A 26,484-nucleotide genomic window follows, 5' to 3' on the forward strand; every position below is an offset into this window, starting at 1 on the left:
TGGGTTGGGCTGATCTGGTTTCTGCAATATTTTTTAATTGACATCAATGTATCAAACAAAAATGTCCCAGAGTTGCTCCTAGTGTTAAAAGTTCACATACTTGTAGAGGAGTCTGATAGGCAGAAAACTCATTTTTCTGTAGGTCCAACAGTGTAGGGCATAATGTTTGTGGACAGGGTGATGAGAAACCAGTTCTGTGGTATGAAATGGTACCCTCAGTCTGCTGCTTAAGAGCAAAAGTCTTCCAGCTTGATTAGTACCACATCTTGAAAGCACTGAATGCATTTCAGGATTCAAGCAATGGACATTAAGAGTGCCGTGGGGCATGAGCATTGCCACTCCTTGCCAGATCAGTGCCCAGTCAGTAGGAGTGTCTACTGAAAAGCTACAGTACCATATTGGGATGGCTTGCATTTCTAAAGTGATAGAACTATAGTCCTTTATGTACCACCCTTGCTAAAACTAATTCAGTGGGCATTCAATTCTGAGGAACGTGTCACATTTTGAACCTGATCAGAAGGCTGGGAGAGGAGGAATGTGATGCAGTTTTTAGCCACAGTGTAGGAAGATGCTGCAGGTTATATTGGGTGGTTATATGTTCATTTTAGTAAGTTCCTGTTTGGTAAACGATTGTCTACATTCAACCTGAAATCATTTCCTGGTGTGAACTTTCCCGAGATAATATTACCCCTCCTCACCCCCTTTCTCTTGCTTTTCCTTGGAAGCATAGAGAATAGCTATCCTAATATGACTTTATGGAGTTTGATCCTATAGGTATGACAATTACAGAATCTGGCTATTGCTTTGTTAAATTCCCTTCTTATCTTACATACCCAACAAGGCTACTGCTTCAACTGTGCTTTAAATTTCTTCTTTGCAGCTGGAGCTGGTCATTTGCTTCTGAACTACATTAAATACTGTCCTGACTGATTTAGGGCTTCAACCTTCAGGACACTGTGTGAGTTACTTCTGAATAAGTAACAGAGTAGGTGTCTATATCAGGTTCTTTATGGTCTTAACATCTCTCTCACACCCTGCATATAAATGGTAACAGTGCCTTTATTTTAAATGTATTTTGACTCCTTTTTACCAGTTCTTCCTTGCCTAGCGGCTGCTGTATCATGTCTTGGCTGGATAGGGGGAAAAGGTACAGGGGTCTGCACTTTCATTTGCATGACAAACAATGCTGTTGAATTTTCCTCTTCAACACAACCACTAAAAGGTAAAGGACCCCTGCACTGATTATCCAAGGTACTCAGATGCTCTTCCTTAACCTTGAATATTTCTTTGAAAAGGACCAAAGGTAGCTATCATTTTGTTTCATTTTTAAAAAGCTGTAATCATATAAGGGTAACTTTATGTTAGAGGTAGTTCTCCCTCCATTGAGAGGGCAGCAAGTCCTGCTTTTTAAGTTTAGTGGAACCCAATAGACAGCTGACTTGATAAGGGGCTGATTCGTATATAATAAAAGTCATGGCACAGATTGGATACTTTTATTTACAAAACCATATATACAACACACAACCCCAGGTCCGGGTTTTCTTTCTCACCTCCCCATCCTGCTATTTTAAATATATATAGGCAACATCCTCAACTTGAGGAAGCAAAGCTCTCTGGAGCATGTGGTGCCTAACTGTAAACAGGCCATTTTTGTTCTTAGGACTGGGCTCCAGGAGAGAAAATAAGACACATAAGCAACAAGGGGGGGCAGTATAAATTTGATCTAATGCTGTGTGATAAAGGCAAGTCCAGGCCACTGAGCTAAGGTACAAACAAGGTAGGCAGTCTTGGCCCCATGAACTCTGCAAACAATGGCAGGTCCGTTCTCTCTCTCTCCCCCCCCCCCCAATCCCTGAGTCTTCAAGCACAACTTTTGCATTTGAAGGGACCCCTTCTTGCTAGATACGGCTTTGCCGGCAGAATGGTTTCAGCTCTACTTATAATTTTAAGTACACCTTGCTTCCTTAGTCACTATGAAATGCGACGGGCAGAGTGGCTGCTGCTGGCGTAGAAACACAAGAATGAAACAAGAGGTGGCAAGACACAAAATGAGAGAGAAGCAAGGAGTTTGCATTTTAAGCATTGGCCACTTCTCTGGCGTAGTATCTGCAGGAAGCCTCGTGGAGTGTTGCTTTCTGCGTTGGGAAGCTCAAGTCCCAACCTGTGCACTATGAGGCACAAGGAATGTTTTTCGTGCACATGCTGCAGACTCTGCCATCAACTCTCGGAGCCCCAGGCCGGTGCTTGCAGCGCCACTGCAAGATCGGTTCAGTCCGTTCCCCTTCTCTTCTCCTTGTTCTGCTGGGCTCTGTGGCGTTGGGTCCAGTGACAGCTTGGTGATGCAAGACCCCCATCACTCTTTGAAGCCTTGGATGCTGCACAGAATACGCTTCTGGTGGCCAGGAAGAGTCACACCCATTTGCTTCAAGTCCCTTGGGGGGAAAAAAACAGGAGGGGAGAAAGATTAGCTGCCTTGTTTAGCAGGTGAAGAGAGATTGAGACTGCTACACAAGCAAAGGGTTTCATAAAGCTGTAGCACTCTAAGAAACCTCTGTCCCCTTTCCCCCACCACTTGTTACCTGCCCTACCAAAGTCCATTCCTAGAAATTCAGCTGAGCTCAAGGCATGGACCTAGCTTAGAAATATCACCATTTCCAGTTGCTGTCTCACAAGGTGGATCTGGCAAAACACTGCAAGTTGGGAGTCAGACAACATATTTTAGAGCGCTTGGAGGTGTTATGACAGATCCCAAAAAAGACATGTTAATTCACTGGGAAGGTGATAAAGGAGCTTCAGGAAGCTGAATTTGTAAGTCTGCAAGCACAACGCAAAACTATGGACAGAACCTGCAAAAGTGTCACTCTGCTAAAGCATAGTATATCATCTGTAAAACTAAATATACTAAGATGCAGAAATACAATCTCACACAATGCAACAATTCCGTAGCATTTTGATGGATGCCAACAGTTATCTTAGCTGTCTTGTGAATTTTTGTATGCTGATGCTAATTCCTTGGTTCCATATGATTATTTTCATATGTGTCCAGTATTTTGGTACGCGTTAGTGATTTGATCATATGCTCTTAATAGAAGGATATGCTTATTACTTCTGCAAATATTTCTTACATATCCAGCTTGCCAATAAATCCTATGCTTGCTCACTAGGGAGGAGGTCCCATTGAAATCAGTTCTTGAGTAAACCTTTGCTAGGACCTTTTTTATCTTGCTGTCTTCTCTGGCCAGCTTTTGCAGATTTTTGAAGCCTTACAGAAACCTATAAAACCTGTTTCACCAGAGTCAACTGTGAGGCAGGAGGGAATAGATGAATAGGTAAATTGCTGTATTCAAACCACCTTCAGTTCTGAAGGGGGAAGGGGAAACCACCCTGCTTGTTTTCAGCCTAACTACCCACCCACATACAAAATGAGATTGTGATGGAGATGGCTCTACCTGAGGTCTGGGGAACCTTTGCCCCCCCCCCCCCGATGTTGTTGGACTCTCAACTCCGATTACCCATCACCCTTGTCCATGCTGTCTGGGGCTGACAGCAGCTGGGAGTCTGACAACATCTGGAAGGTCAAAGGTTAACCAGGCCTACTCTTAACTCACATATTCTCTGCTCTCCAACAAAGAATCACTGTGACTTTCTGATTATGCTCTGACTTAAGCTGTTGGTTCTCTGCCTGCTTTTCAACCGCAGCAACAGACTCCATTGGGCAATCATGAGCTAGATACAAGGATCTATTTCACTCTTGTCTTTACAAGCAGCAGGAGAGTGTCTCTCTCTCTCCGTCTTCTGGCCAGGATTTTGGCCTTTTATTAGCCCTCCTCTTGTCCTTGAGTTATAGCATAACACAGAGAAAGTTAGCAAATGAAACCTTTTCCTGGTCACTTGGCCTCTGTACCAGGAAAAGCTGTGGTATCTGCTCAGTGTCTGCACGGAACCCAGATACAAGAGAGCAGGGTGAGAAAAGAAGCTGGCAACCCTAAGAACAGCTATAATGAGAAGTGCTTATAGAGGGGTGCAAGCTTGGTAGTTAAGGCATTAGCGGGCAGGCAGAGAGAGAAAGTTGTTAGAATCCTTAAGTCCAATCAAAGGCAACTATGGGGTTGTGGTGCTCATCTCGCTTTCAGGCTGACGGAGCTGGCGTTTGTCCACAGACCACTTTCCGCACGGAAATGCCATTTACTTTCCTGCCACAGCAGTACCTATTTATCTACTTGCACTGGCGTGCTTTCAAACTGCTAGGTTGGCAGGAGCTGGGATTCAAACCACTGACCTTCTGATAAGCAAGCCCAAAGAGGCTCAGTAGTTTAGACCACAGCGCCACCCGCATCCCTGAATGTCTTTGTACACTGTGGGGAGGTGCAATAGACACGGTGGCTCTAGCTGCATGTCCTCCCTTCCCTCTCCTCTCTTCTGCCCTGGAAGAGCAGAATCCACAATTCAGGGTGTCCAGTGCTTACTCGGCAGAAAGCTCCAGGACGGATTCCATGGTGTTCAGGCCGGCAGTGCGGAAGTTGATGATGTAGCGCTTCATGCGGATGGATTCCAACCACTCTGGGATAGACCGATAAGGAATCCCATCGGAGCCACTGCAGCTGGGGAGGCGGAGCGTCACCCTGGGGATTGATAGGCATTGTCAGACCTGATGCGACACTTACAATGAATGCAGTTCATGAGAAGACCAGTGCCCCACCCCCCAATGGAGCTGGAGAGAAATGTCTACCCTTTACCAAGGGGGCGTTTATGGTGTCCCATGCCCACTGCTAAACACCTAGGCTAGCGTGGAGAAGCCGTTGTGGCTCTTGATGCAACCCAGGTTGGCACTGATGCCACGCACACATTTAAGGGCAGGATACAATTCTGCAGAAGTGCTCCAAAAGCACAGAATGTGATGGCGTGGACAGAATTCAGCATGCATGGAATAAGCCAGGCCAAAACAAAAGAGATTATCCAGCTACGCATAATTTGGCCTGGCAACACCTTTATCCAGTTTTAGGTGCCAGGCAAATCCTTTTCTCCTGTGCTTTGGGCCCTTAATTTGAAGGGTGGCATTGCCTCTTCTAGTGGGGTGGAACCTATGGTCCTGCCTTTGTGTTTTTAGGTTTTTAATGTTGGTTTTTAATTTGTTTTAATGGAAGTCACTTTGAATTACTTGGTAAGAAAAGTGACTAACAAATAATATATATAAATACAGTGGTGCCTTTGTTCTCAAACTTAAATCTGTTCCGGGAGTCCATTCGACTCCCGAAACCGTTCAAAAACCAAAGCGCGGCTTCCGATTGGCTGCAGGAGCTTCCTGCACTCAAGCGGAAGGAAGCCGCATCAGACATTCGGCTTCTGAAAAACGTTTGCAAACCGGAACGCTTACTTCTGGGTTTGCAGCATTCAGGAGCCAATTTGTTCGACAGCTAAACCATTCAAGAACCAAGGTAACACTGTAAGATAGCATGTAGAATTCAGTTTTTTGGGGGAGTCTTCCCATTGTGTGTGTGTGCCCATGTGCATGCACACAAATTTATACAGCGCTGTCCCCTAAATATCGCCCAGCATATCACTCACCTGGGGTCAAAGTCGGCCACAGTTCGAAGCAAATGTGGACTGGAGATGAAGTGCTCTAGCTGAGCAAAGATCTCCCGGAAGCGGGGCCTCCGGGTCCGGTCATATGACCAACACACCTTCATGATCTCGTAGAGGACGGATGGGCAGTCCACAGGTGGGGGGAGCCGATACCCATCCTCTATGCTCTTCATCACCTGTTCCAGGTAAAACACAAGATCACTGTGAACAGGGCAAATATTCCTTAGAACACAGCTACCAAAGAAACTGTAGTCGAGGGCCACTTTCTCAGGAGCATAAAGTCTAAATATTGGGAAATCCTTTGGAATTAGAACGGCCACATTTAGTCCATTTGATTAATTCATTAAAAACGTATAAGCTAAGAAACTGTCCCCAATTAATCAATCACCACATTCTTCTGTTAAAAGTAATTCCGATACAAGTTGAACTGTAACAGTTAAGGATGGCAAGTGGCATCTTAAGAAAATGCATCCCCTTCTGCGTGTTTGAGAAGGAGAAATACCTCTTAAAGGAGAGGTGCTGCTACTGTGATAGATGCGCGTCATTTGAAAGCAGTGTGTGAGGTTCCCTTCTAAACTGCTGGGCCGTATCCAAAACTTGAGCTTTGCTGGTAACAACAGTTTCCTCTTCCTCTCAGGGCTTCACACTTAACTTTTCTTCTTCTCTTTCCGGGGACTATGTTCGAGTACCCAATTTTCCTCTGGAGCTTTCCTCACAAAAACCTGCTCTTTAAAACTCAGTTAGAGCAAACAGCAATCCACAGAAAGCCCAAATTGACGTTTGCTCCAATTAAGCGCTAAAGAGCAGGTTTTTGTGGGGAAAGCCTGGGGCAAAACCAAACCACGCTCAGACACTGAGCTTTTAAGCACGGACCTGTGCCTAGAAAGAGCAGAGCGCAAGTGTAGATAAGCCCTCTTTCCTCTCCAGCCCCTGCATGCCCCCAAAATCAGCTTCAGGGGGTTGGGGTATCCTCCAAAGTGGATTTGGGAGTGTGTGGAGAAGAGGAAATGGAAGCCCTACTGCACCCACAGATTTATGCTGGCAGAGCACTGGACGCAACCCATTGTTTTTTCTCCTATGCAGATTTAATCAAATTGGTTAATGTACTGAAACTCATGACTAATGAATCTCAGTTGGGCTGCCCAACCATGGCTGCTCCCATCAGGAAAGTAGGAAACGGAATTTGGGGCCATGGGGAAATCTGGAAACGTGTTCTTTATTACGATTCTAGTTCACCTTCAGCGCTGCTAATCCATGAGGTGGCTTCCTTGCTCAATAACCGTTTCCCTTGACCCTCTTACCTCCTGGTTGGTCATATCTCCATATGGCTTGTCGCCATAGGACAGCACCTCCCACATGACGATGCCAAAACTCCAGATATCACTGGCTGAGGTGAAGATTCGATGGGCAATAGCTTCAGGCGCTGTCCATCGGATAGGGATCTTGCCACCCTGTTGAAAAAGAGGTTGCAACTGTGAAATGGAAACTACGGTTTGGCTATTCAGCTGCAATCTAGGAGCCCACAAAGCCACTCCCTGCCTCCTTCCCTGGGGTAGAAAAAAATATGTGAAACACACACACGTAAGTAAGCAAGCAAAACGGCGTTGTTGCCAGGAGCTCAAACCGGTGTTCCTTGGAACCTTGGATCATACAGTTTCCATTTTGTTTGAATGTAGCAGGAAGTAATTTATCAAGATGCAGAGGGCAAAATCCAGGTTTCTTGACAAAATTCTCTATTGACATAGAGAAGAGAGTAGCCCCCAACCCAGATAGACTTGGACCTCCTGAGAAGGCAAATGCCCAACCTCCCTTGAGGTCCAATATTATCAATTGCCTACTTAAATGTAAAGAGTAGGATATTAGTAGTACTGGAAAACATCAAGCCTCTTTCAGTTCACACATGGAAATCACTCTTCCAACATCATCCTTTTATATCCATCAAGCCCCTCCCTTCTCAAGTCTATAATGGTCCTGGCCCTATTTGAGTCCCCATGTACCAGTTCTTAAACTACGTTAGATTTCTGGCAGACATTCCACCCATGGTCCTGTTGGATGCTCATCTTCATATCCTTGGACTCTGGTGCCCATTCTCTGACAAAACTGGCTACATTTCAGACTTCAGTTGTCTTTTTCCTTCTGCCTCCTTTGAAGCCAAAGTCATGTTGTACAGACCTTCCTTCCTCTTTCCCTCTCAGTTCCTGGAAAGTTTTCCACTGTTCAATTACCATTTTTTTGTACTTTTTAAAAAATAAAACTTTATTTCTGAGAATGCTCTGACTTGGTCTGTGTTACTCCCTTGAGTACTTCATGCAGGCATTTCACTATACCCAGTCTAAACAATCAGAAACTTACCTGCCATTTGGCTCTTTGGAGTTCTGAGTAAGTGTGCTAGTTTTGGCCCAGCTCTACAAGACAAACAGCAGCCTGTCTTCTGCTGGCACAGAGCCAAGGTCACACTGGGGGGAAAAGTTGCCTTAACACAACAACTGAGCTAAATGTCCCAGTTATTTGTGCGTCTTGATATATCACCAGCTAAACATCGCAAATACTGATATATCACAATGTCTGAAATAAGGATGGAGCTATGGAGAGAGGCACTGGCTGTCTTCACAGTTTTTCCCATATTGTGATTTTTGCATAGCACACACACACACACACATCAATATATTGCCAGGTCAAAAACTATGAAGCCAACATTTTGATATGGACTTCAAACCAGTTTTGGATAATACATCACCCAGCCCTGCTCCCTACTTTATTTATCTTGTTTTCATAATTTTACCTTTGTTTCATAAGTTCCCTCCACATCGTTTTCTAATATCCGAGAAAGACCGAAATCTGAAACCTTGCACTGAAGGTTATGAGACACCAGAATGTTGCGGGCCGCCAGGTCCCGGTGCACATAGTTGCGGTCCGACAGGTAGGTCATTCCCGAGGCAATGCCCTGCAGCATCGTCACAAGCTGCACCGAACTGAACTTGTCCATGTTCTCCTGAAACACAAACACAGGCACAAAGAAAAGTCTTCTCACTGTGCTTAGCCGCTTGTTTCACAGCGAAGAATGAAGTTTCGGAATCGTCGTGGCAATGAAATGTTATAGCCACAGCTTGTGTCCCACCCAAAAAAAGACAGTGTGCAACAGTCATGGACTCTGGCTTGCCAGCCCTTTGCCTTTTAGTCCCAGGCAGACCACAAAACCTGCGGTTTTTTTCTCGAGTTCCTGATGGGCTGGTGGACATGGTTGATGGGCCTACATTCAGCCCAGTCGGTCACAACTTATGCAGGCATGACCCAAGAGACTCAGTTCCCAAGAATATCCAGCCGTTCGAGGTAAGAGATTCCAAGGTGGCTAATATAAATTAAATCTTATCAAATTAATCTTTAAAAAAAAACAACCACAATAATGCTAAAAGAAAACTGCAGAAAAAGTAGCAAGAAGAATATAGAGAATATAAACAAGAGATACAAATGAAAGCAGTATTAAAAGGCTGGGAGAATAGGATTACCGTATATCGCGGCGTATAAGGCGACTCGGCGTATAAGACGACCCCCCAACTTTTAATGTGAAAAAACAGAGTTTGGGGTATACTCACCCAGCCCGGGATCCATGGCTGCTGAGGCGGCGGCAGCGGCGGGGAGAGCGTCCCCCGCGCCACACAGGAGATTTCCGCGCTTGCCGCCCAAGCGCACAGCGGCCCCCATGGCTGCTGAGGCGGCGGCAGCGACGCCTGGGGCAGCGGGGAGAAGCTCCCCGTCGCCGCAAAGGAGGCCTCCGCGCTTCCTGCTGAAGCGCAGGACGGCCTCCCCGGCTGCTGAGGCGTCGGCAGCGACGCCTGGGGCAGCGGGGAGAAGCTCCCCGTCACCCCAAAGGAGGCCTCCGCGCTTCCTGCTGAAGCGCAGGACGGCCTCCCCGGCTGCTGAGGCGTCGGTAGCGACGCCTGGGGCAGCGGGGAGAAGCTCCCCGTCGCCCCAAAGGAGGCCTCCGCGCTTCCTGCTGAAGCGCAGGACGGCCTCCACGGCTGCTGAGGCGTCGGTAGCGACGCCTGGGGCAGCGGGGAGAAGCTCCCCGTCGCCCCAAAGGAGGCCTCCGCGCTTCCTGCTGAAGCGCAGGACGGCCTCCACGGCTGCTGAGGCGTCGGCAGCGACGCCTGGGGCAGCGGGGAGAAGCTCCCCGTCGCCCCAAAGGAGGCCTCCGCGCTTCCTGCTGAAGCGCAGGACGGCCTCCACGGCTGCTGAGGCGTCGGTAGCGACGCCTGGGGCAGCGGGGAGAAGCTCCCCGTCGCCCCAAAGGAGGCCTCCGCGCTTGCCGCCCACGCCCAGCCCGGGCTCCATGGCGGCTGAAGCGCCGGGGAGAGGCTCCATGCAGCCAGTGGCGGGGCGGAACTCCGGGTCATGATGTTGCCGGCGTACAAGACGACCCCCGACTTCAGAGAAGATTTTTCGGGCTTAAAAAGTCGTCTTATACGCCGCGATATACGGTATTTTTATCTGATGCCCGAAAGGTAACAAAGTGACCACCAGTGGTGTACCTTTGGGGAGACTGTGCTCATTCCCTGCTTGAGGGCTTATCACTGGCACCTGATTGGCCACTGTGAGAACAGGATGCTGGGCTACAGATGAAGCCTTAGTCTGATCCAGCAGGGCTCCTCTTCTGTTCTTACATAGGGTGCATCACAACCAGGGTCCCACTATAGAAAAGGTCCTACATGCCTAACTTCAGAAGGCAAGGGCGCCCGGAGAAGAGGCCTCTGGGGAAGACCACGTAGTTTCACATGGTTGCTGGCTGCCCAGGAGGACTCCCCTGCCTGAGTGCCTGAGGGCCCCGTTCCTGCCACTCACCACCTGGCCCAGGACGGGGCCTGAAAAGGCTACAAAAGGACTGCTGCCGCCTCTGCACTGCTGCTGGTTGCTGCTGCCCAGGAGGACTCCCCTGCCTGAGTGCCTGAGTGCTGCTGCTGTCCAGCTCTTTTTTTTTTTTTTTAATGCTTTAAAATGTTTCTATTATTATTATTTCTTTTCATCTTTTTAAGTTTTCTTGTTGTGGGGGTGGGATAGATGTTTAGTGGGGTTTTGAGTTTTGTTTAATTTTGGTTACTTGTAATTTTTATAGTTTTTGGTTTGTATTATTGTGTTTTGTTTTTTGTTTTTATATAGGTTTAATTTTGTTCTTAAGGGGTGGGGTCAGGGCTGCCTGGGAGGGGGTCCCGGCCAACAAAATGGCTGGGGCAGGTTCCACAGGGTGGGATGCACTGGGACAACCGATCTCAGTGATCATGGGCAGGAGGAGGAGTTACGCTAAGACCAGACCATGTCATTGCCGAGGAGGCAGGTTTAGTCGTTGTCTGAGGACTATTCCTGCCTCCGGGTCTGGTCCTGACCGGACGGATACTGGATTCAGCAAGGGATACCCACATGACCTGAAGATGCTGGTGTGCAATGCCAGGTCAATGTTGAATAAAACCACTGCCATCCATGACTTGATTGTGGATGGTGGACTTGACCTGGCATGTGTAACAGAGACTTGGTTGGACGAGGCAGATGGGCCTGTCCTTGCCGCTGCTTGTCCACCAGGTTTCTCTTACGCACAGCAACCCAGGCCTTGTGGGCGGGGAGGGGGGGTTGCAGTGATTTTTAGGAAGTCATTAGTTTGCACCAGGCGTCCTATTGGGAAGACCCAGTTCTCTGAGTGCATGTTCTGGAAGTTGGGCAATAGGGGCAGTACAGGATTCCTTTTGGTGTACCGACCTCCCCGCTGCACCAAGGATTCCCTGCCCGAGCTGCTTCAGGTCGTGGCGGATGTTCTCCTGGAGTCACCTAGTTTGGTCGTCCTAGGGGATTTTAACATCCATGCCGACACGACCTTACAAGGGGCCGCTCGGGACTTCGTGGAAAGCATGGCCTCCATGGGGCTGACCCTGAATAAGTCTGGTCCAACTCATAGCCGAGGACATGCCTTAGACCTGGTATTCACCTCTATGGATGTTGGTGATCTGACATTAAAAAAAAGTGAAACTAAAGAAGTGCCATGGTCAGATCACTTCCTGGTGCAACTGGACTTCTCCGCAACCCTTCCCCTCTGCAGGGAGGTGGGACCAATTCGGATGGTCCGCCCCCGCCACTTAATGGATCCAAATGGTTTCCAGAGAGTGGTAGGGGATACTTTATCCCATGTTGATGGCCTTTCAGCCGATTCCCTGGTGGCCCGCTGGAATGTGGAGCTAACCAGGGCTATTGACTGTTTGGCTCCGAAGCGCCCTCTCCGGTTGCATGGAGCCCGGACAGCCCCGTGGTTTTCCCCGGAGCTGAGGGCGATGAAACAATCGTTGAGACGGCTAGAGCGCCGGTGGCAGAAAACCCATTCTGAATCCGACCGAACACAGGTTAGAGCTCAACGTCGAGCCTACCAAGTGGCGATAGCGACGGCAAAGAAGACTTTCTTCACCGCCTCTATTGCATCTGCGGAAAATAGCAGCAGGAGACTCTTTCAGGTGGTTCGGAATCTATCGGAGCCACCTTCGTCATCGGGGCCTGGTAGGGACCCCAAGATCTCCTGCAATGCGTTTGCAAAGTTTTTTGCGGATAAAATCGCTCAGATTCGGAAAGAGATAGACTCCACCGTGGGAGCAGGGCCAGGGCGGGAGAGTGCCAGAGTCCTGTCTAGTCCAGTTGCGTGGGATCAATTTCAGTCTGTTACCTCCGAGGATGTGGACAGGCTGCTTGGACGAGTGAAACCAACCACCTGTCTCCTTGATCCTTGCCCATCCTGGCTTATAAAAGCTAGCCGGGAGGGGCTGGGCGATGGGCTGCGCGGGGTGGTGAATGCTTCCCTCTGTGAGGGAGCCTTCCCAGCCCCGCTGAAAGAGGCGGTTATTAAACCGCTTCTTAAAAAAACATCTTTAGACCCGGCCAATATGGCCAACTATCGCCCAGTCTCAAATCTACCATTCTTGGGCAAGGTGATTGAGCGAGTGGTTGCTGAACAACTCCAGGCATGCCTGGAAGAAGCGGACCATTTGGATCCCTTCCAATCGGGATTCAGGCCTCACCATGGGACTGAAACCGCCTTGGTCGCGCTGGTCGATGATCTCCGGCGGGCTAGGGACAAAGGTGAGAGCTGTTTCCTAGTTCTGCTGGATCTCTCAGCGGCCTTTGACACCATCGACCATAACATCCTTCTAGACCGGCTAGAGGGGTTGGGAGCTGGAGGCACTGTTATACAGTGGTTCCGCTCCTTCCTCCTGGGCCGTGTTCAGAAAGTGGTGGTGGGGGATGAGTGTTCAGACCCCTGGGCTCTCACTTGTGGGGTGCCTCAGGGTTCTGTCCTCTCCCCCATGCTTTTTAATATCTATATGGAGCCGCTGGGAGAGATCATCAGGGGGTTTGGGCTGGGTGTTCATCAGTATGCAGATGATACCCAGCTCTACCTCTCTTTCAAATCAGAACCAGTGAAGGCCGTGAAGGTCCTGTGTGAGTGCCTGGAGGCGGTTGGAGGATGGATGGCGGCTAACAGATTGAGGTTGAATCCTGACAAGACAGAAGTACTGTTTTTGGGGGACAGGAGGAGGGCAGGTTTGGAGGATTCCCTGGTCCTGAATGGGGTAACTGTGCCCCTGAAGGACCAGGTGCGCAGCCTGGGAGTCATTTTGGACTCACAGCTGTCCATGGAAGCGCAGGTTAATTCTGTATCCAGGGCAGCTGTCTACCAGCTCCACCTGGTACGCAGGCTGAGACCCTACCTGCCCGCGGACTGTCTCACCAAGGTGGTGCATGCTCTGGTTATCTCCCGCTTGGACTACTGCAATGCGCTCTATGTGGGGCTACCTTTGAAGGTGACCCGGAAACTGCAATTAATCCAAAATGCGGCAGCTAGACTGGTGACTGGGAGTGGCCGCCGGGACCACATAACACCGGTCCTGAGAGATCTGCATTGGCTCCCAGTACGTTTCCGAGCACAATTCAAAGTGTTGGTGCTGACCTTTAAAGCCCTAAACGGCCTCGGTCCTGTATACCTGAAGGAGCGTCTCCACCCCCATCATTCAGCCCGGACACTGAGATCCAGCGCCGAGGGCCTTCTGTCGGTTCCCTCACTGCAAGAAGCAAAACTACAGGGAACCAGGCAGAGGGCCTTCTCGGTAGTGGCGCCCGCCCTGTGGAACGCCCTCCCATCACAGGTCAGGGAAATAAACAACTACCTGACATTCAGAAAAAACCTGAAGGCAGCCCTTTTTAGGGAAGTTTTTAATGTTTGATATTTTTGTATTTGATTTCTGTTGGAAGCCGCCCAGAGTGGCTGGGGAAATCCAGCCAGATGGGCGGGGTACAAATAATAAATATTATTATTATTATTATTATGGGATAAAGCAGTCCTTCAGATACCCTGGTCCCAGGCTTTAAAGGGGTCCCTAGATCCAAGCCAAAAACCATGAGCACTGTCAGACAAAAGAGAAAAGTGTCCTTTCCTCTTCTACGCTTAGTTATCATCCAGGTGGTAAAGCTCTGGTCAGGCTCCATCACTCTGTAGTGGCATTGGGGAATGATCTGGCTAAAAACTCCTCCATGCAAAAATAAAAAAGTGTGCATATAGAGAATGATTTGGCAGGGGGACGGGTTCTAGCTGAGCCTTCTCTCTCCAACGTGTTCATTTTCTTAGGCTGAATTTCCTTTTGCATGGAGTCTCCACCTACAATCTGAATTAATATAGCTTTACCAACCGACGATGCCTAAATGGCTGACGAAAAAGGACTCACCCGTAAGAAGGTGTCCAGAGCCCCATTTTCCATGTATTCCGTGATAATCATCATTGGGTTTCCTGGGAAGAAAAAAGAAAATAAAAGAAAATTACTAGTGCTGCCCTCACCTTACTTCCCATCTGGTTGGCAGTGGCTCTCTGGGCTCCCCCCCCCCCCAATCCAAATGGAAAAGTCATTTTAACCTTTTGAACACATGAAACTTCTGGTCCCTCTTGCCCAGTCTGCTATGTAGCCCTCCAGGCTCACAGGGCAGGGATGATTTCTATTATTATTATTATTATTATTATTATTATTATTATTATTATTATTTAACTATATAACCTTTAGAAGACATCTGAAGGCAGCCCTGCGTAGGAAAGCTTTTTAATGTTTGATGTTTTATTATGTTTTTATGCATGTTGGAAGCCACTCAGGGTGGCTGGGGCAACGCAGTCAGATGGGCAGGGTACCCAAAAAATTATTATTATTATTCTCATTGGAGATGCCAAGGACTGAATCTGGTAGCTCCCACATGCCGCTCCAGCACCTTTACAGAAGCCTCACACTCGCTGGTGATTCCACGTAGTGAAAACCGTCCCATTCCAACACCAGGCGCTACTGCCCCATCATGGCTGAGCCCTTACGTTTTGTAACGACTCCTTCCAAGCGGACAATGTTGGGGTGATTGAACTGGCCCATGATCGTCGCCTCACGCAAGAAGTTCCACCATGTTGAGTCTGAGTAAGTTGACTTCAAGGTCTTGATGGCCACGACGACACGTTCCTTCCCTGGGAAACGCAGATTCCCACAGTAGACCTCCCCAAACTCGCCTGTGGAGCATTCAGAGGAAAGAGAGAGTGGTATTGGGGGTATAGAAAAATGGGGTCTCCTGACCACAGAGAGAGAAGGAACCTCACGATACGTACCTTCACCAATAACAGTCTCCATGGTGACAACGGATGGGTCTAGCTCTTTTGTGAATTCTAGGACTCCCCTGCTGGGATCGTCATAGGGCTGGAGGTCTACGTATGGCTTCAACCAAATCTCATCTGTAATAAAGAGCCATTGCTGTAAATGATTTCTGCACAAAGGTTTTGCGGCTCTTTCGGTACAGTAAGATGCAAGAACTCCCCCAGCCCACATCACAGTCCTAAACGTATTGGCTTGGGAAAGTAAATCTCGCTGTGTAAGGTTACAGCCTAAAGCTACTAGAGCAAACATACTGAAGCTGCAGGAGAACAGGAAAAGTTGCCAAGTTTTAAAAGCACTGAATTTTGCCTGCAAAGAAACAAAAGCACACTTGGGAGTGTGCTCCTAATTCTTCCTTTGAAGCACCTGCGCCTTGAACTTTTCCATGCCCAATGCCACATGCGGCATCAGGTGCTGGAAAGATGAGCATGGGTCACCCAATCTCCTAAGATCCAAGGCCCTAACTAGGCCTGAGTGCTGTGGTATCCCTATGACCGTGCTGGGAAAAAATATAGAACAGGACTTCAGATGGACGATTGTGGGGGAAACAGAGCCATGGATGAAAAGTAAGGTGGAAATTCATTCAAGGTTATAGACACAGGGAGAAGTGGGCTGTGGTGGTGGTGAATGGGCAATAATACCCCAGGCTTCTTGCCTGGATATTCAGCTTTTATTTTAAAGATTTTAGATCTGGGTAGTTCAACAAGCGAGGTCTTATTTTGTGGTCCTCAGCAACATTTGGAGGAGGCATGAGGGCTCTTACAGGATCCTGGAGTCCTCCCACCTCCTTTCTCAACTTTGGTATGAAAAGTTGGACCACCTCGCCCTGTTTTAGATCTTTTACTTTTGGATATATAAAGGAAAGCATGTAGGCAGTATTCTATTCAGCTGGTCAGCAAAAAGTACCATATTTTCCGGCGTATAAGATGACTGAGCATATAAGACGACCCCTAACTTTTCCAGTTAAAATATAGAGTTTGAGGTATACTCGACCACAGATTCTCCACCTGGCGTATAAGACGACTCCCGACTTTAGAGAAGATTTTCCTGGATTAAAAAGTAGTCTTATACGCCAGAATATACAGTACTTTGTGCTTCACACTTTAAAACTGTGTTGTTATGTCATTTAATAAATCAAGTGGTGTTTTTTAAACATATTAGGCGACTTGTTTCTGCCTTTTCACAAGGAGTTAGAATTACCTCCTCGCATCTCACCGGATGCTCACTTAGGCTGGCTGTGGACTTGGATACAATTTTTTTCTTTTTAAATCGTTCTGCCTTTATGGGCTCCCTCCATTGCTGCAATGGAGGGGTGGTGGTTCAAGTGCCTAGTGCCTGAACTGCATGCCCTGATCAAGCACCCGGTTTGAAAATTGCCTGTTCAAATGACATGGTATATAGCGGCAGCTTCTGTCAAGCTTCTGTCAAGAGTGAGCAGAGGCGCCAGGTTGTCCCCAAGATGGAGGTGGCGTGTCGCACAGCTGCAAGGATGCTGCTTGCCCAGAAATGGAAAGAGGATAAGATGCCGACAGAGGCGGACTGTCAGATGAAACTACTTGACTATGCAGAGATGGCGAGACTGACTGGGAAAACCAGAAATCAGGAAGACCAAAACTTCATTAGAGAATCGGACAAATACAGACTCTATTTAAAAGAACACTGTAATCACTTGAGCTCTTTGGCAGGCTTTCAATAACTCTTGCAATGTTACAAAGGCTTTGGTTATATTGGAGGATTATAATTCGGATGAACTATAATATGCAGTTGATTAAGATATATAAAGGACCCACGGAGGGGAGGAGGGAAGTCCCAAGATTCGGAAGAATCTTGTTTGATTCTAAAATTTAATTGTGTTAGTTGTGAAATTTATTTTGCAAAACCAGTACAAATCATTTTTTAAAAAAAGAGGGGTCCCCGTTGCGTATCGTGTGTGTGTGTGTGTGTGTGTGATGTCACAGTGTGATGTCATGCCGCCTGGAGGAGACAAGAGCACTCTGAAGGAGCCAGCTGCTGAAGCTGCGACGCGCAATGCCTGATGGTGCACACCAGGCCCACTCAACACTGAGGGGTCCCAGTCCCTTTCCAACAAATACTGAAGAGGCTGAAGACAAGGCAGCCCCTTAGAGTTGGTGGGACTGAGTGTGAGCTTGTGCTTGGCAATATGTATCTGGACTTCAGATTGAGGGACGTAGCATGGAGGAGGGGAGGAATTTGGAGCAGAAGTACACCTGCTGAGGAAAAGTTAATCTCCACTCTGCCTGCACACACACACACACACACACACACACACACACACACAAACCCTGCACTACTGACCATCCCCATCAAAGTGGCTTTTGATACTTCTCAAATGCTCATCTGGCTGGTCTGCATGTTACATGTAGTTTGGGGCTCTGAACTCCTAAGCCTTTCACCTCCTCTGCCTTCCCTGACTCCAGGTGCTCACCTCGGTCGTAGCCAGATTGCTTGTGGCATCGCCGGGCTCCGCGTCGGTAAGAGTGCCTAAAACAGATACGGATAAACATCAGAACAGAGACGGTATAACCATCCAGAGCACAGAACAAACCAAATAACAATGCCCAGGATTCCCTCCACCCTCGAGAACCACCATCTCTACCTTCGGCAAACAAGGAGACCGACAACCAGACCGATAAACAGCAGAACTCCAAAGATTATGCTGACAATCACTCCTCCAGAGGGCATCCCAGTGTCTGCAAGAGCAAAATGCAGGTTATAGACACCGTTCCAGCGCCAGGCCGCCCTAGCCAGGGCTCACCACTCCAGAAATATATCTGGATTTCCATAGGGATTCAGAGTAACTGTATGCATAGGCATGTGAAAGCACGGGATTTGTTTCAACCAGATGTAAGGAAAGGTAATGAAGAAGTGGCATGTACGCTTAAGAGCCCAGTATCCAATAATGTACCACCTTTGCCTCCGATTTTGCAGAGTACAGACCATGAATTATTTGGTCTATTTTGTGCGTATAAATACTACTTACATGTTTCCTTCAATGTGTATAAGTGAGATAACCCCATTCCCCAGGCAGGCACGTCAGCCCCAGGCAAACACAACCCTGATACTTTTTGTGCTTTAATATACACAGAAAGTGAACAAGTATTAAACCCCAATGCAAACAGTGAGTGCCCTGGGTGTTCGCTTGCTGTCTTATTTATCAAAACTCTTTATCTATAAATACCTGATCTAAGAGGTCATTGGAAGGACTTGAGGAGCTGGACTGTTATGAAGTGTATGCTCATGATGTCAATGCCAAATTTATCCCAAATGCTTTCTTCAGTATTTACGTTGGGTATGGAACCACTAGTGAGTGAGTGGCTTGGCCACATCCCAATTACACTTTCAATACTGAGTGCTGTGTGGATAATTTTTTAAAGTGCATTTTGGTCTTTCTCTCTTTCTTTTTTTGGAAACAATGGTTGGCATTATCCTTAGTTCTAGTTTCCTAAAATGCCTTTGCTGACCTTATTTATCTTATCCAAGGGCCACACTGGGGAGTGGATGGGTTTCAGAGACGTTTCATACAGCCATTGTTCTTAGCAGATTGTTGCACATGTTTATGCCACAGCAAATGCATAAGGTGTGCCAACAGACCCTCTCAGGTGTTAGGACCAGCAGAGAGGGCCCCTCTTGGTAGTTCTACTTCCCTTGGAAGTTTGGGGTGTGTGGTGGCCCAGGAGAGAGCATTCTCTGTGACAGTCTCTACGTTGTGGAATTCTCTCCCCACAAGAGGTGCCTCTGGCTTCTTTACAGCTTTTGGTGGATGGTGTCAATGTGCCTCTTTATCCTGGCCTCTGATATCTTATCAGCACCCAACCTATTCTTGTGACTTGTCTTAACGCTTTCTTATGAATTTTAAGTTGCTGTAACCTGCTCTGGGACCTGTGGGTGAAGAGAAGGTAATAAATTTAGCAACAAGAGGCACTAGAAAGCCACAGTAAGCAGGGTTTACAGGTTCATGTCTCCAGGAGTTTAGGCACATGCCGGTAGATTTGCCCCCCCCCAACCCACAAACACACTTTATGCATTAATTGCAGGAAGCTGGTGTAACAAAGAGGGTAGCTTCAGGCAGCAAATATGATAGCTGCATGAAACAGCTCTCTGTCTCCAAAGGGAAGTCGTTTGCATTTAGTTTTAGTTTTGCAATGCAGATCTGAAAGCATTATCATGCAAAAAAACCAAACAGTATATTGGTAAAACAATATTAAAAGGAAGCTGTGACGGTATCTGGATGACCTCAAGTGTTTTAGAGCCCATTGGTAAAAAAAAATATAGTACAGGAATAGTACCATATAATGCCTGGAAAAGTTGCAAGGAAGTGTGTGTGTGTGTGTGAGAGAGAGAGAGAGAGAGAGAGAGAGAGAGTTTGTTCCATTTCCCTTATCTTCCTTATGAAAATCCACACACACCAGTGGTGTAATAGTAGGTAATGTCACAAATAGCAACTTCAGGGATGGGGTGATTTCCTTTAGAAAAACAACTTGGAGTGGGTGGAAAAATAGCTTCCTACACTTGCAACACAATCCCAGTCTGAATTGTTCCTTGCATCTAGTTTAGTCCCAAACCCATTAGCAAGAATCCCTCCTTTACAAACGAAGTGGGGCATCAAGGGGGTGTACCTTGTGGAAGAGTGCGGAATTCCTGTTCCTGGGAATATGGCCCAGCTACAGAGTCTGTGATGGAGCGCACACGCATCAGGTAAGCTGTGTCAGGCTGCAGATTTGCCAAAGTTACTTGGGGTTCCTGGAGGTGTTGGACAGTGTAGTGTTTCTCTTCTCCCTGCAAAACAATTAGGCTGTGCTATAGTAAGGGCTGGGAACCTTTCTGGCCCACCAGGCAAGATCTTTATCACCCACCTGTTCATCAGCTGAATTCATAATAATGGCATCAGGTGACTGACAGGTAGGTTATCCAACCCACGTGCCAAAGTTGGCCCATGGGGGTGCGGGGAGAGATAACAGCCAAGCAGGACTGAACTCCCGGTGCTTCAGCTGATGTGCAGGGGAGTTCAATGGTGCTTTCTGAAGGGACCAGCTGGGTGAGCAGCTGATCCAACCACATCTCTACCTGCCCCACACCTAACATCACATATGACATCAGGTGTGGTTTGGGGGAAACAGCCTGGCAGGTAAAACTGAATCCATGGGCCAGAGGTTCCAAACCCATATGCTACAGGACTTGAACAACTTGTGAAATGGAACGAGAACATTTATGAAGTTTGCAGGTGTTGAGCAAAGGAAGAGCATATCTCACCTTCTCAAAGTACATAACCTCATAGTTCACGGAGCTACGGCTGCGATGTCGTGTCGGTGACCAAGTCACAGAGAGGCTGCTGTCATTTCGCCTTGCCAGGATGAGATCAGTCACCTTGCCAGGGACTGCACATAAAGAAAGGAGAGGTGGTCAAAGTGTAACCTGCTCTTTGCAGCAGGCTAGCAATTCATCCCACACCCCCATTCCCTTAGTGAAAGCTCTGGATCTCATTGCTTTTCCTGACTCTGCCCAGTTAGCAGCAGATTGGTTAAACCTAACAAATTCTGCACAGAGCTTGCCCTTCTCTGAGCCAAAGTAAGGTGGCTGTCTCTAGGGCCACATTTGGGCTGTCATTAGAGCAGCAGACCAGGAGACAGGTAGATATCACCCATGGGTCAGAACTTGCTAGCATCCTTCACACATACCGGTACTTTCGCTCCCATTTGACTTCACTTCCTTCCACTTTTTGGATACTGCTTCTTGTACACAGAAGTGCATTTCTAAGAATGACACAACTCTAAAAGGCGCCTTAAGGAACAAGGGCGTGATTTTCAAATGTCACTTTTGTTTCTGGGAATCCCACAGACTTCAGAGAAGAAACCACAAAGCCTGCCTTAGATATGTCCTGGATTAACTCTGCATTCAAAATGACCACCTCTCTTTATAAGCTGCTTTCTGCAGCATAAAAATCTGACTAGTTGTTTTGTTTTGTTTGTTTTTTTAAAAAACCAAAACACACAGACAAGGTAGAAGGAGCAGTTCATGTGTTTATGATGGCACCAGGGAACTCAAAACTATTTCCCCCCCCCCCCCATTTTGCCTGGGAACTCTTAGACTGAAGAATCAACTTCACTGATGCATCCACAACAAATGTTTTGCAGATTAAATAAAACAGTTTGTGACAGTGGCCCCTACTGGGGATGGAAATGCCTGACAGGGATATGGGAAACGATTTTGTTAGCTTGTGTGAACACAAATAGGCTTCTAATTCTGTTGCCTTCATAAAGCAAACAGAACGATAAGAGTTCTGCCATGAGTGACTAGAGGCTGAAGAGCATCTACATTCCAATAATCAGTTTATTAAATTAGTTTTCAGACCAGCGCAACAGGCTTGCTACATCTGCCAAATTTCTCTAGAGAACAGCATTCCTCAACCCTACCCTAGACAATAAACCGCTGAGCTTTAAATACTGGACAAATGTCATACCTGGTACAATGGAGAAATTGTGTTGACAAAATACATCACCCTGCTCAGCAATTACCTATCTCTCTCTTGAGGGTTGCAAGTGCTTTACAGTCATTACCTCAACATTCCTTTCACTGGAAGCGGGGAACCTGTGATAAGATGTTGATGGACTACAACTCCCATCATTCCTGGACGTTGGCTATGCTTTCTGGGACTGACTACAGCTGGAGACCAGCAGCAATTGGAGCCCCCCGCTCACCCGCATTCTGCCATACACCAGCCCTTTATAATAGGACTATGATCCCCATACTGTCGTGTGAGGCTGATCAAGAGAGCGGGCAGCCTTAGTGCTGCCTTAATGCAGACCCTCCAACATTTCTCCGATGACAATAGGAATGTCCTGTTCAATAATAACAACAACAATAACAACCCATCTGACTGGGTTGACCCAGGCACTCTGGGTGGCTTCCAACATAGATAAAAACATAATAAAACATTAAACATTTTATTAAAAACCTCCCTATACAAGACTGCCTTCAGATGTCTTCTAAAGGTTGTATAGTTACTTATCAGGGGTTACATAACTCCCATACCCTCCAACATTTCTCTGATGAAAATAGAGGTGTCCTGAGGAAAAGCAGGACGTTTTGGGATCAAATCAGAAACCAGGGCAGCTTCTGCAAATCCAGGACCGTCCCTGGAAAATAAGGACACTGCGAGGGTCTCCTAACGAGTTCATGGCTGGAACATGAAGAAGAAGAAGAAGAAGAGGAGTTTGGACTTGATATCCCACTTTATCACTACCCGAACGAGTCTCAAAGCGGCTAACAATCTCCTTTCCCTTCCTCCCCCACAACAAACACTCTGTGAGGTGAGTGGGGCTGAGAGATTTCAGAGAAGTGTGACTAGCCCAAGGTCACCCAGCAGCTGCATGTGGAGGAGTGGGGACGCGAACCCGGTTCACCAGATTACGAGTCCACCGCTCCTAACCACTACACCACACTGGACTCCCTTGCTCACAGCTCATACTTTTAGCCCCTACAGTACCTCAGATTTCACCAGGATCCAAGCATCTAAGACAGTGATGGCCAAACCTGGCCCTCCAGCTGTTTTGGGACTTCAATTCCCATCACCCCTGACCACTGGTCCTGTTAGCTAGGGATGATGGGAGTTGGATGATGGGAGTTGTAGGTTGGATGATGGGAGTTGTAGGTCTGACACATCTGGAGGGCCAAGTTTGGCCATGCCTTACCTAAGAATTGTAAATTTGCCCCCTGCACACACTTATTTGCAATTAACTAATCACTGCAGCATAACGGGAAAATGCAGCTCAGCTGCTGCTACAACTTTTATTTCCTTTGGTTGTGGTCACTTCCTCTTCCCCATATACATCGCAGCAACTCACCTGCGTGGCCCACCAAAACTCGGACAGGAGAGCTGGTGCTGCTGTGGAAGGCTGCGGTGAGCTCTGACACACCATTATGAGCCCGTACAACGAAGCTGTAATTGATGAAGGGCTCCAGGCCGCTCACAACCACATTCTGCTGGGTGAGGTCTAGGGCGCTGGGAGAAAAAGTCACGCTGCTCTCGCAAGGTCTGCACTTTGGGGAACTGCAACGCTGGCAGGAGACGCTGTAGGAGAGGTCTTTGCGCCCACCCTGATCCATGGGTGCCTGCCACGAAAGGGTGACCTCAGTCCCCTCAATAAGTACGGTGACATTGTGAGGAGCCGAAGGAGGACCTGGAAAGGCAAAAGGAGGCAGCGTGTTAAAAGTACGATCCTGCAAAGAGATTCTAACCCTATCTGTACCTACTTTAGCTTATAAATATAATGTGCTATAGGGTTCTATCTGGATTACTTTTTCTTTCCCTGCACCTAGGGACAGCTAGCCTACAGACAGTGGATATAAATATCTCCATTCCAACATATTATTATTATTATTTTCATTTCTATACTGCTTTATGTTTTAAATTTTAAAAAATCTCAAAGCGGTTTTACAGCACATTAAAACATCAAATGAAACAATCCAGAATAAAACCATTTCAAACTTCAAGGAAAATGTTTCAGATCCTTCTCTTAAGTGACATTTTGCTTTCACCATATTTATTTATTTACTTAATGTTTACAGCTGTCCCATGGCAGAAGTACTCTAGGAAGGCAGTGTGGTGTAGTGGTTAGTGTGTCAGACTAGGAACTGGGAGATCAGGGTTCAAAACCCCACTCAGTCATGATGTTCACTGGGTGACCTTGGGCCAGCCACTGCCTCTTAACCTACCTCACGGGGTCGTTGTAGGGATTAACAGAGGGAACCATGTGCTCTGTGGCCAGAGTTTAGACATCTGGAAGACATATAAAGGAGCAGCAATTCGGAACCTCCAGATCAGTTTGGTCCACAAGGCCATTTTGGGCAGGCTGCACCTACCCTGTCGTTTGCATGACATCATGAGACATCAGGTGCAGGACAGGTAAAGCCACAGCTGCAAAAGAACAACCGGGAGCCTTTGCACGCACTCTTAATTGTTCCTTTACAGTAGCAGCTTGCATTCAGCGTCACTTAAATTTAGAACCGAATGCCACTTGCTCTCCTTTTGGCAGGAATCAGATCCACTCGGGAGCATTCCTATTTTGTTGAGTAAGTGCATTTTTCAAGTAGGTGCGAACGGGGTTTCACCTGCTCATCTGGGGGACCACAGTACCCCCACCCAGGACTTACGAGTACAAGCAGCAGTTTCGTCCTCAGTGGGAGTCCGAAAGAAGTTTTCGTGGCAGGGGCAGCTTGTGGCAGCAGGAGAACTGGAGAAGCTGTTTGGAGGGCATTTGAGGCACTGGTCAGTCTTCAGTGAGTGACGATAGGAACCTGGCTGACAGGCTGTGGAAAGGAGAAGCAGATTAAGTCCCAAGTAACTAACTTCAGCAGATGCAAATAACCATAAATTTTGGCTATACCCATTTCTTTTAAAATCCAGTTTAGGAATGCAATTATTTAGGAATACAACCACCCAGCAAGGAGGTGCAGAATCTTATCCTTCAAGGTGTCTCCATACATGGAACATACTGGTATCTTGTTTCTAGCTTCACAGAGGAGTTGGAGATCTTCACCCCTTGTCAAGGAGCAACATCATCTCAGACTTACCGGTAAGTCCCCTTTAGATAATTTTCAGTGTCTATTCACTGCCACTTCTCTGCTCTCCCCATACTCTCTTCTTCATGCCTATATTCTCACCAATACCACCCAAAATGGGTGGTCTGTCTCCTGCTACACTTTTACCCACCCAATTCTGGCTAGGTTTACACTCAACTTGACTTTGTGCATTGAGGTAGCAATGGGCTGCTGCTGGGGATTCTCAGCAGAAAGTGAAGCTCTGATTGGCTCGGTGTTGTGCACCATGAGCCATGTTAGCTTGAGCCAAGCAGGAAGCTGTGGCTTCTAAGTGTCCGGGGCCTCGGGATGCCATTCCAGCAGTAGGTGAGAAACATGGGGCAATGCAGTGTTGGTGCAATAATCTGGGCTCCGTTTATGCTACCATTCTGCGGGAGTGCCGGAAAAGGATATCATATGGTAGTAGAGGCACTTGAGGGTTTGTCCTGTAGTTATCCCTGATGTGCATTTTGAAAATAAAAATAAACATTGCGTGTCCGGTGAGCCACCGAAACAGAACCTTCGAGTGTGTGCCTGCAATTTAACAATTTGCCCCTGCCATGGTCTCAGATAGAATTGGGAATCTCTGCATCTTCCATTTGGGATTCTTATGGCTGCAAGCACATGCTTGGAAGTTTCTGGGTAACGAAACTGCAGAAATCTTAGAAGCCACAGTAGTGGCTGAAAACGATGTCCATTGATTTGGAGGAATTCTGTTTGAAGCTGGGTTATATCAAATGCAGAGGAGATGAGATGAGGAGTGGCACCGACACTTCTATTGAGGTGATAGATTTAGGATGGATATGGCATGAATCTTGTCTGAATCGTATGCTTAGGTGTCAGGGATCGCCTGGCTCCTCGCGAGGAGAGGGCGAGGGGAGGTCCTACTCGGGAGGAGAGCTGGGGCAGAGGTATTCCTTGGGAGGAGCGAGGGGAGAGAGGTCCTCCTCCCGAGGAAGAGTGGGACAGGAGGACTACTTGAGGGGAAGGGCTAGGAGGATGGCCTACTCACGAGGAGGGCAGGGAAAGAGGTCCGCCTCGGGAGGAGGCCTGGGAGAGCAGCCCTTCGCAAGAGGAAGTCTCACTAAATTACAGGGAACCACAGCCACTTCTGTCAACGGACTCCTCCTCCTCCTCCAGCATTTCCCCTGAGGTCTCTCCAAGGGAGGAGGAGTTGCAGAGGGTTGGAGACACTGGGCAAAGACCCAGCACCACCAGCCAGAGAGGATTTGAGGAAGAGATGCCGCTTCCGGCGCCAGCACAGCATGGGGGGGGGGGTCAGGAGGCACCGCAGACGTCGTTTTAGGGTGCCGAGACTTTGGTGCTGGGTGGGAAACAGAAGAGCGGCACTTCCGGATTCTTCAAGTGACTGAGCGGTCATGTTTTGAACTAGCTCTACACTGTAAATAGGAATGCACAATAAATAGTCTTAGCAACTGAAGGCTCTGTCGTTACTCATGAGCAACCCTTGGAAGGATCCTGATTTTAGGATTCTCATCCTCCCACCCCCCCTTTAAAAAAAAAAGTAATTGTAGTTGCAGAAGAGGAGAGTGATCCATAACAGGACTTCAACCCACATTACGTCTCTGTGGAAAAGAATGTTCAA

At 47.6% G+C, this 26,484-nt stretch overlaps 1 protein-coding gene across 1 annotated transcript in view; it reads right to left on the bottom strand.

Moving 5' to 3' along the window:
- Positions 1-1,842: 1,842 nt before the first annotated feature.
- Positions 1,843-26,484, bottom strand: part of EPHA1 (EPH receptor A1) — an 80,375-nt gene continuing 55,733 nt past the window's right edge. Inside the window, exons 5-18 of the mRNA XM_033172879.1 lie at positions 24,453-24,608; positions 23,144-23,479; positions 20,553-20,677; positions 19,919-20,078; positions 17,899-17,992; positions 17,728-17,783; positions 15,239-15,361; positions 14,957-15,142; positions 14,331-14,392; positions 8,366-8,575; positions 6,885-7,034; positions 5,566-5,759; positions 4,467-4,622; positions 1,843-2,432 (exon numbers count right to left, since the gene is read on the bottom strand). Coding sequence (XP_033028770.1) covers positions 2,354-2,432; positions 4,467-4,622; positions 5,566-5,759; positions 6,885-7,034; positions 8,366-8,575; positions 14,331-14,392; positions 14,957-15,142; positions 15,239-15,361; positions 17,728-17,783; positions 17,899-17,992; positions 19,919-20,078; positions 20,553-20,677; positions 23,144-23,479; positions 24,453-24,608 — 2,087 coding nt within the window. The 3' untranslated portion in view covers positions 1,843-2,353. The remainder of the gene's footprint in view (positions 2,433-4,466; positions 4,623-5,565; positions 5,760-6,884; positions 7,035-8,365; positions 8,576-14,330; positions 14,393-14,956; positions 15,143-15,238; positions 15,362-17,727; positions 17,784-17,898; positions 17,993-19,918; positions 20,079-20,552; positions 20,678-23,143; positions 23,480-24,452; positions 24,609-26,484) is intronic.

This window comes from Lacerta agilis, chromosome 16 (genome assembly GCF_009819535.1).
Source record: "Lacerta agilis isolate rLacAgi1 chromosome 16, rLacAgi1.pri, whole genome shotgun sequence".
In the NCBI taxonomy this organism is placed as follows: Eukaryota; Metazoa; Chordata; class Lepidosauria; order Squamata; family Lacertidae; genus Lacerta; species Lacerta agilis.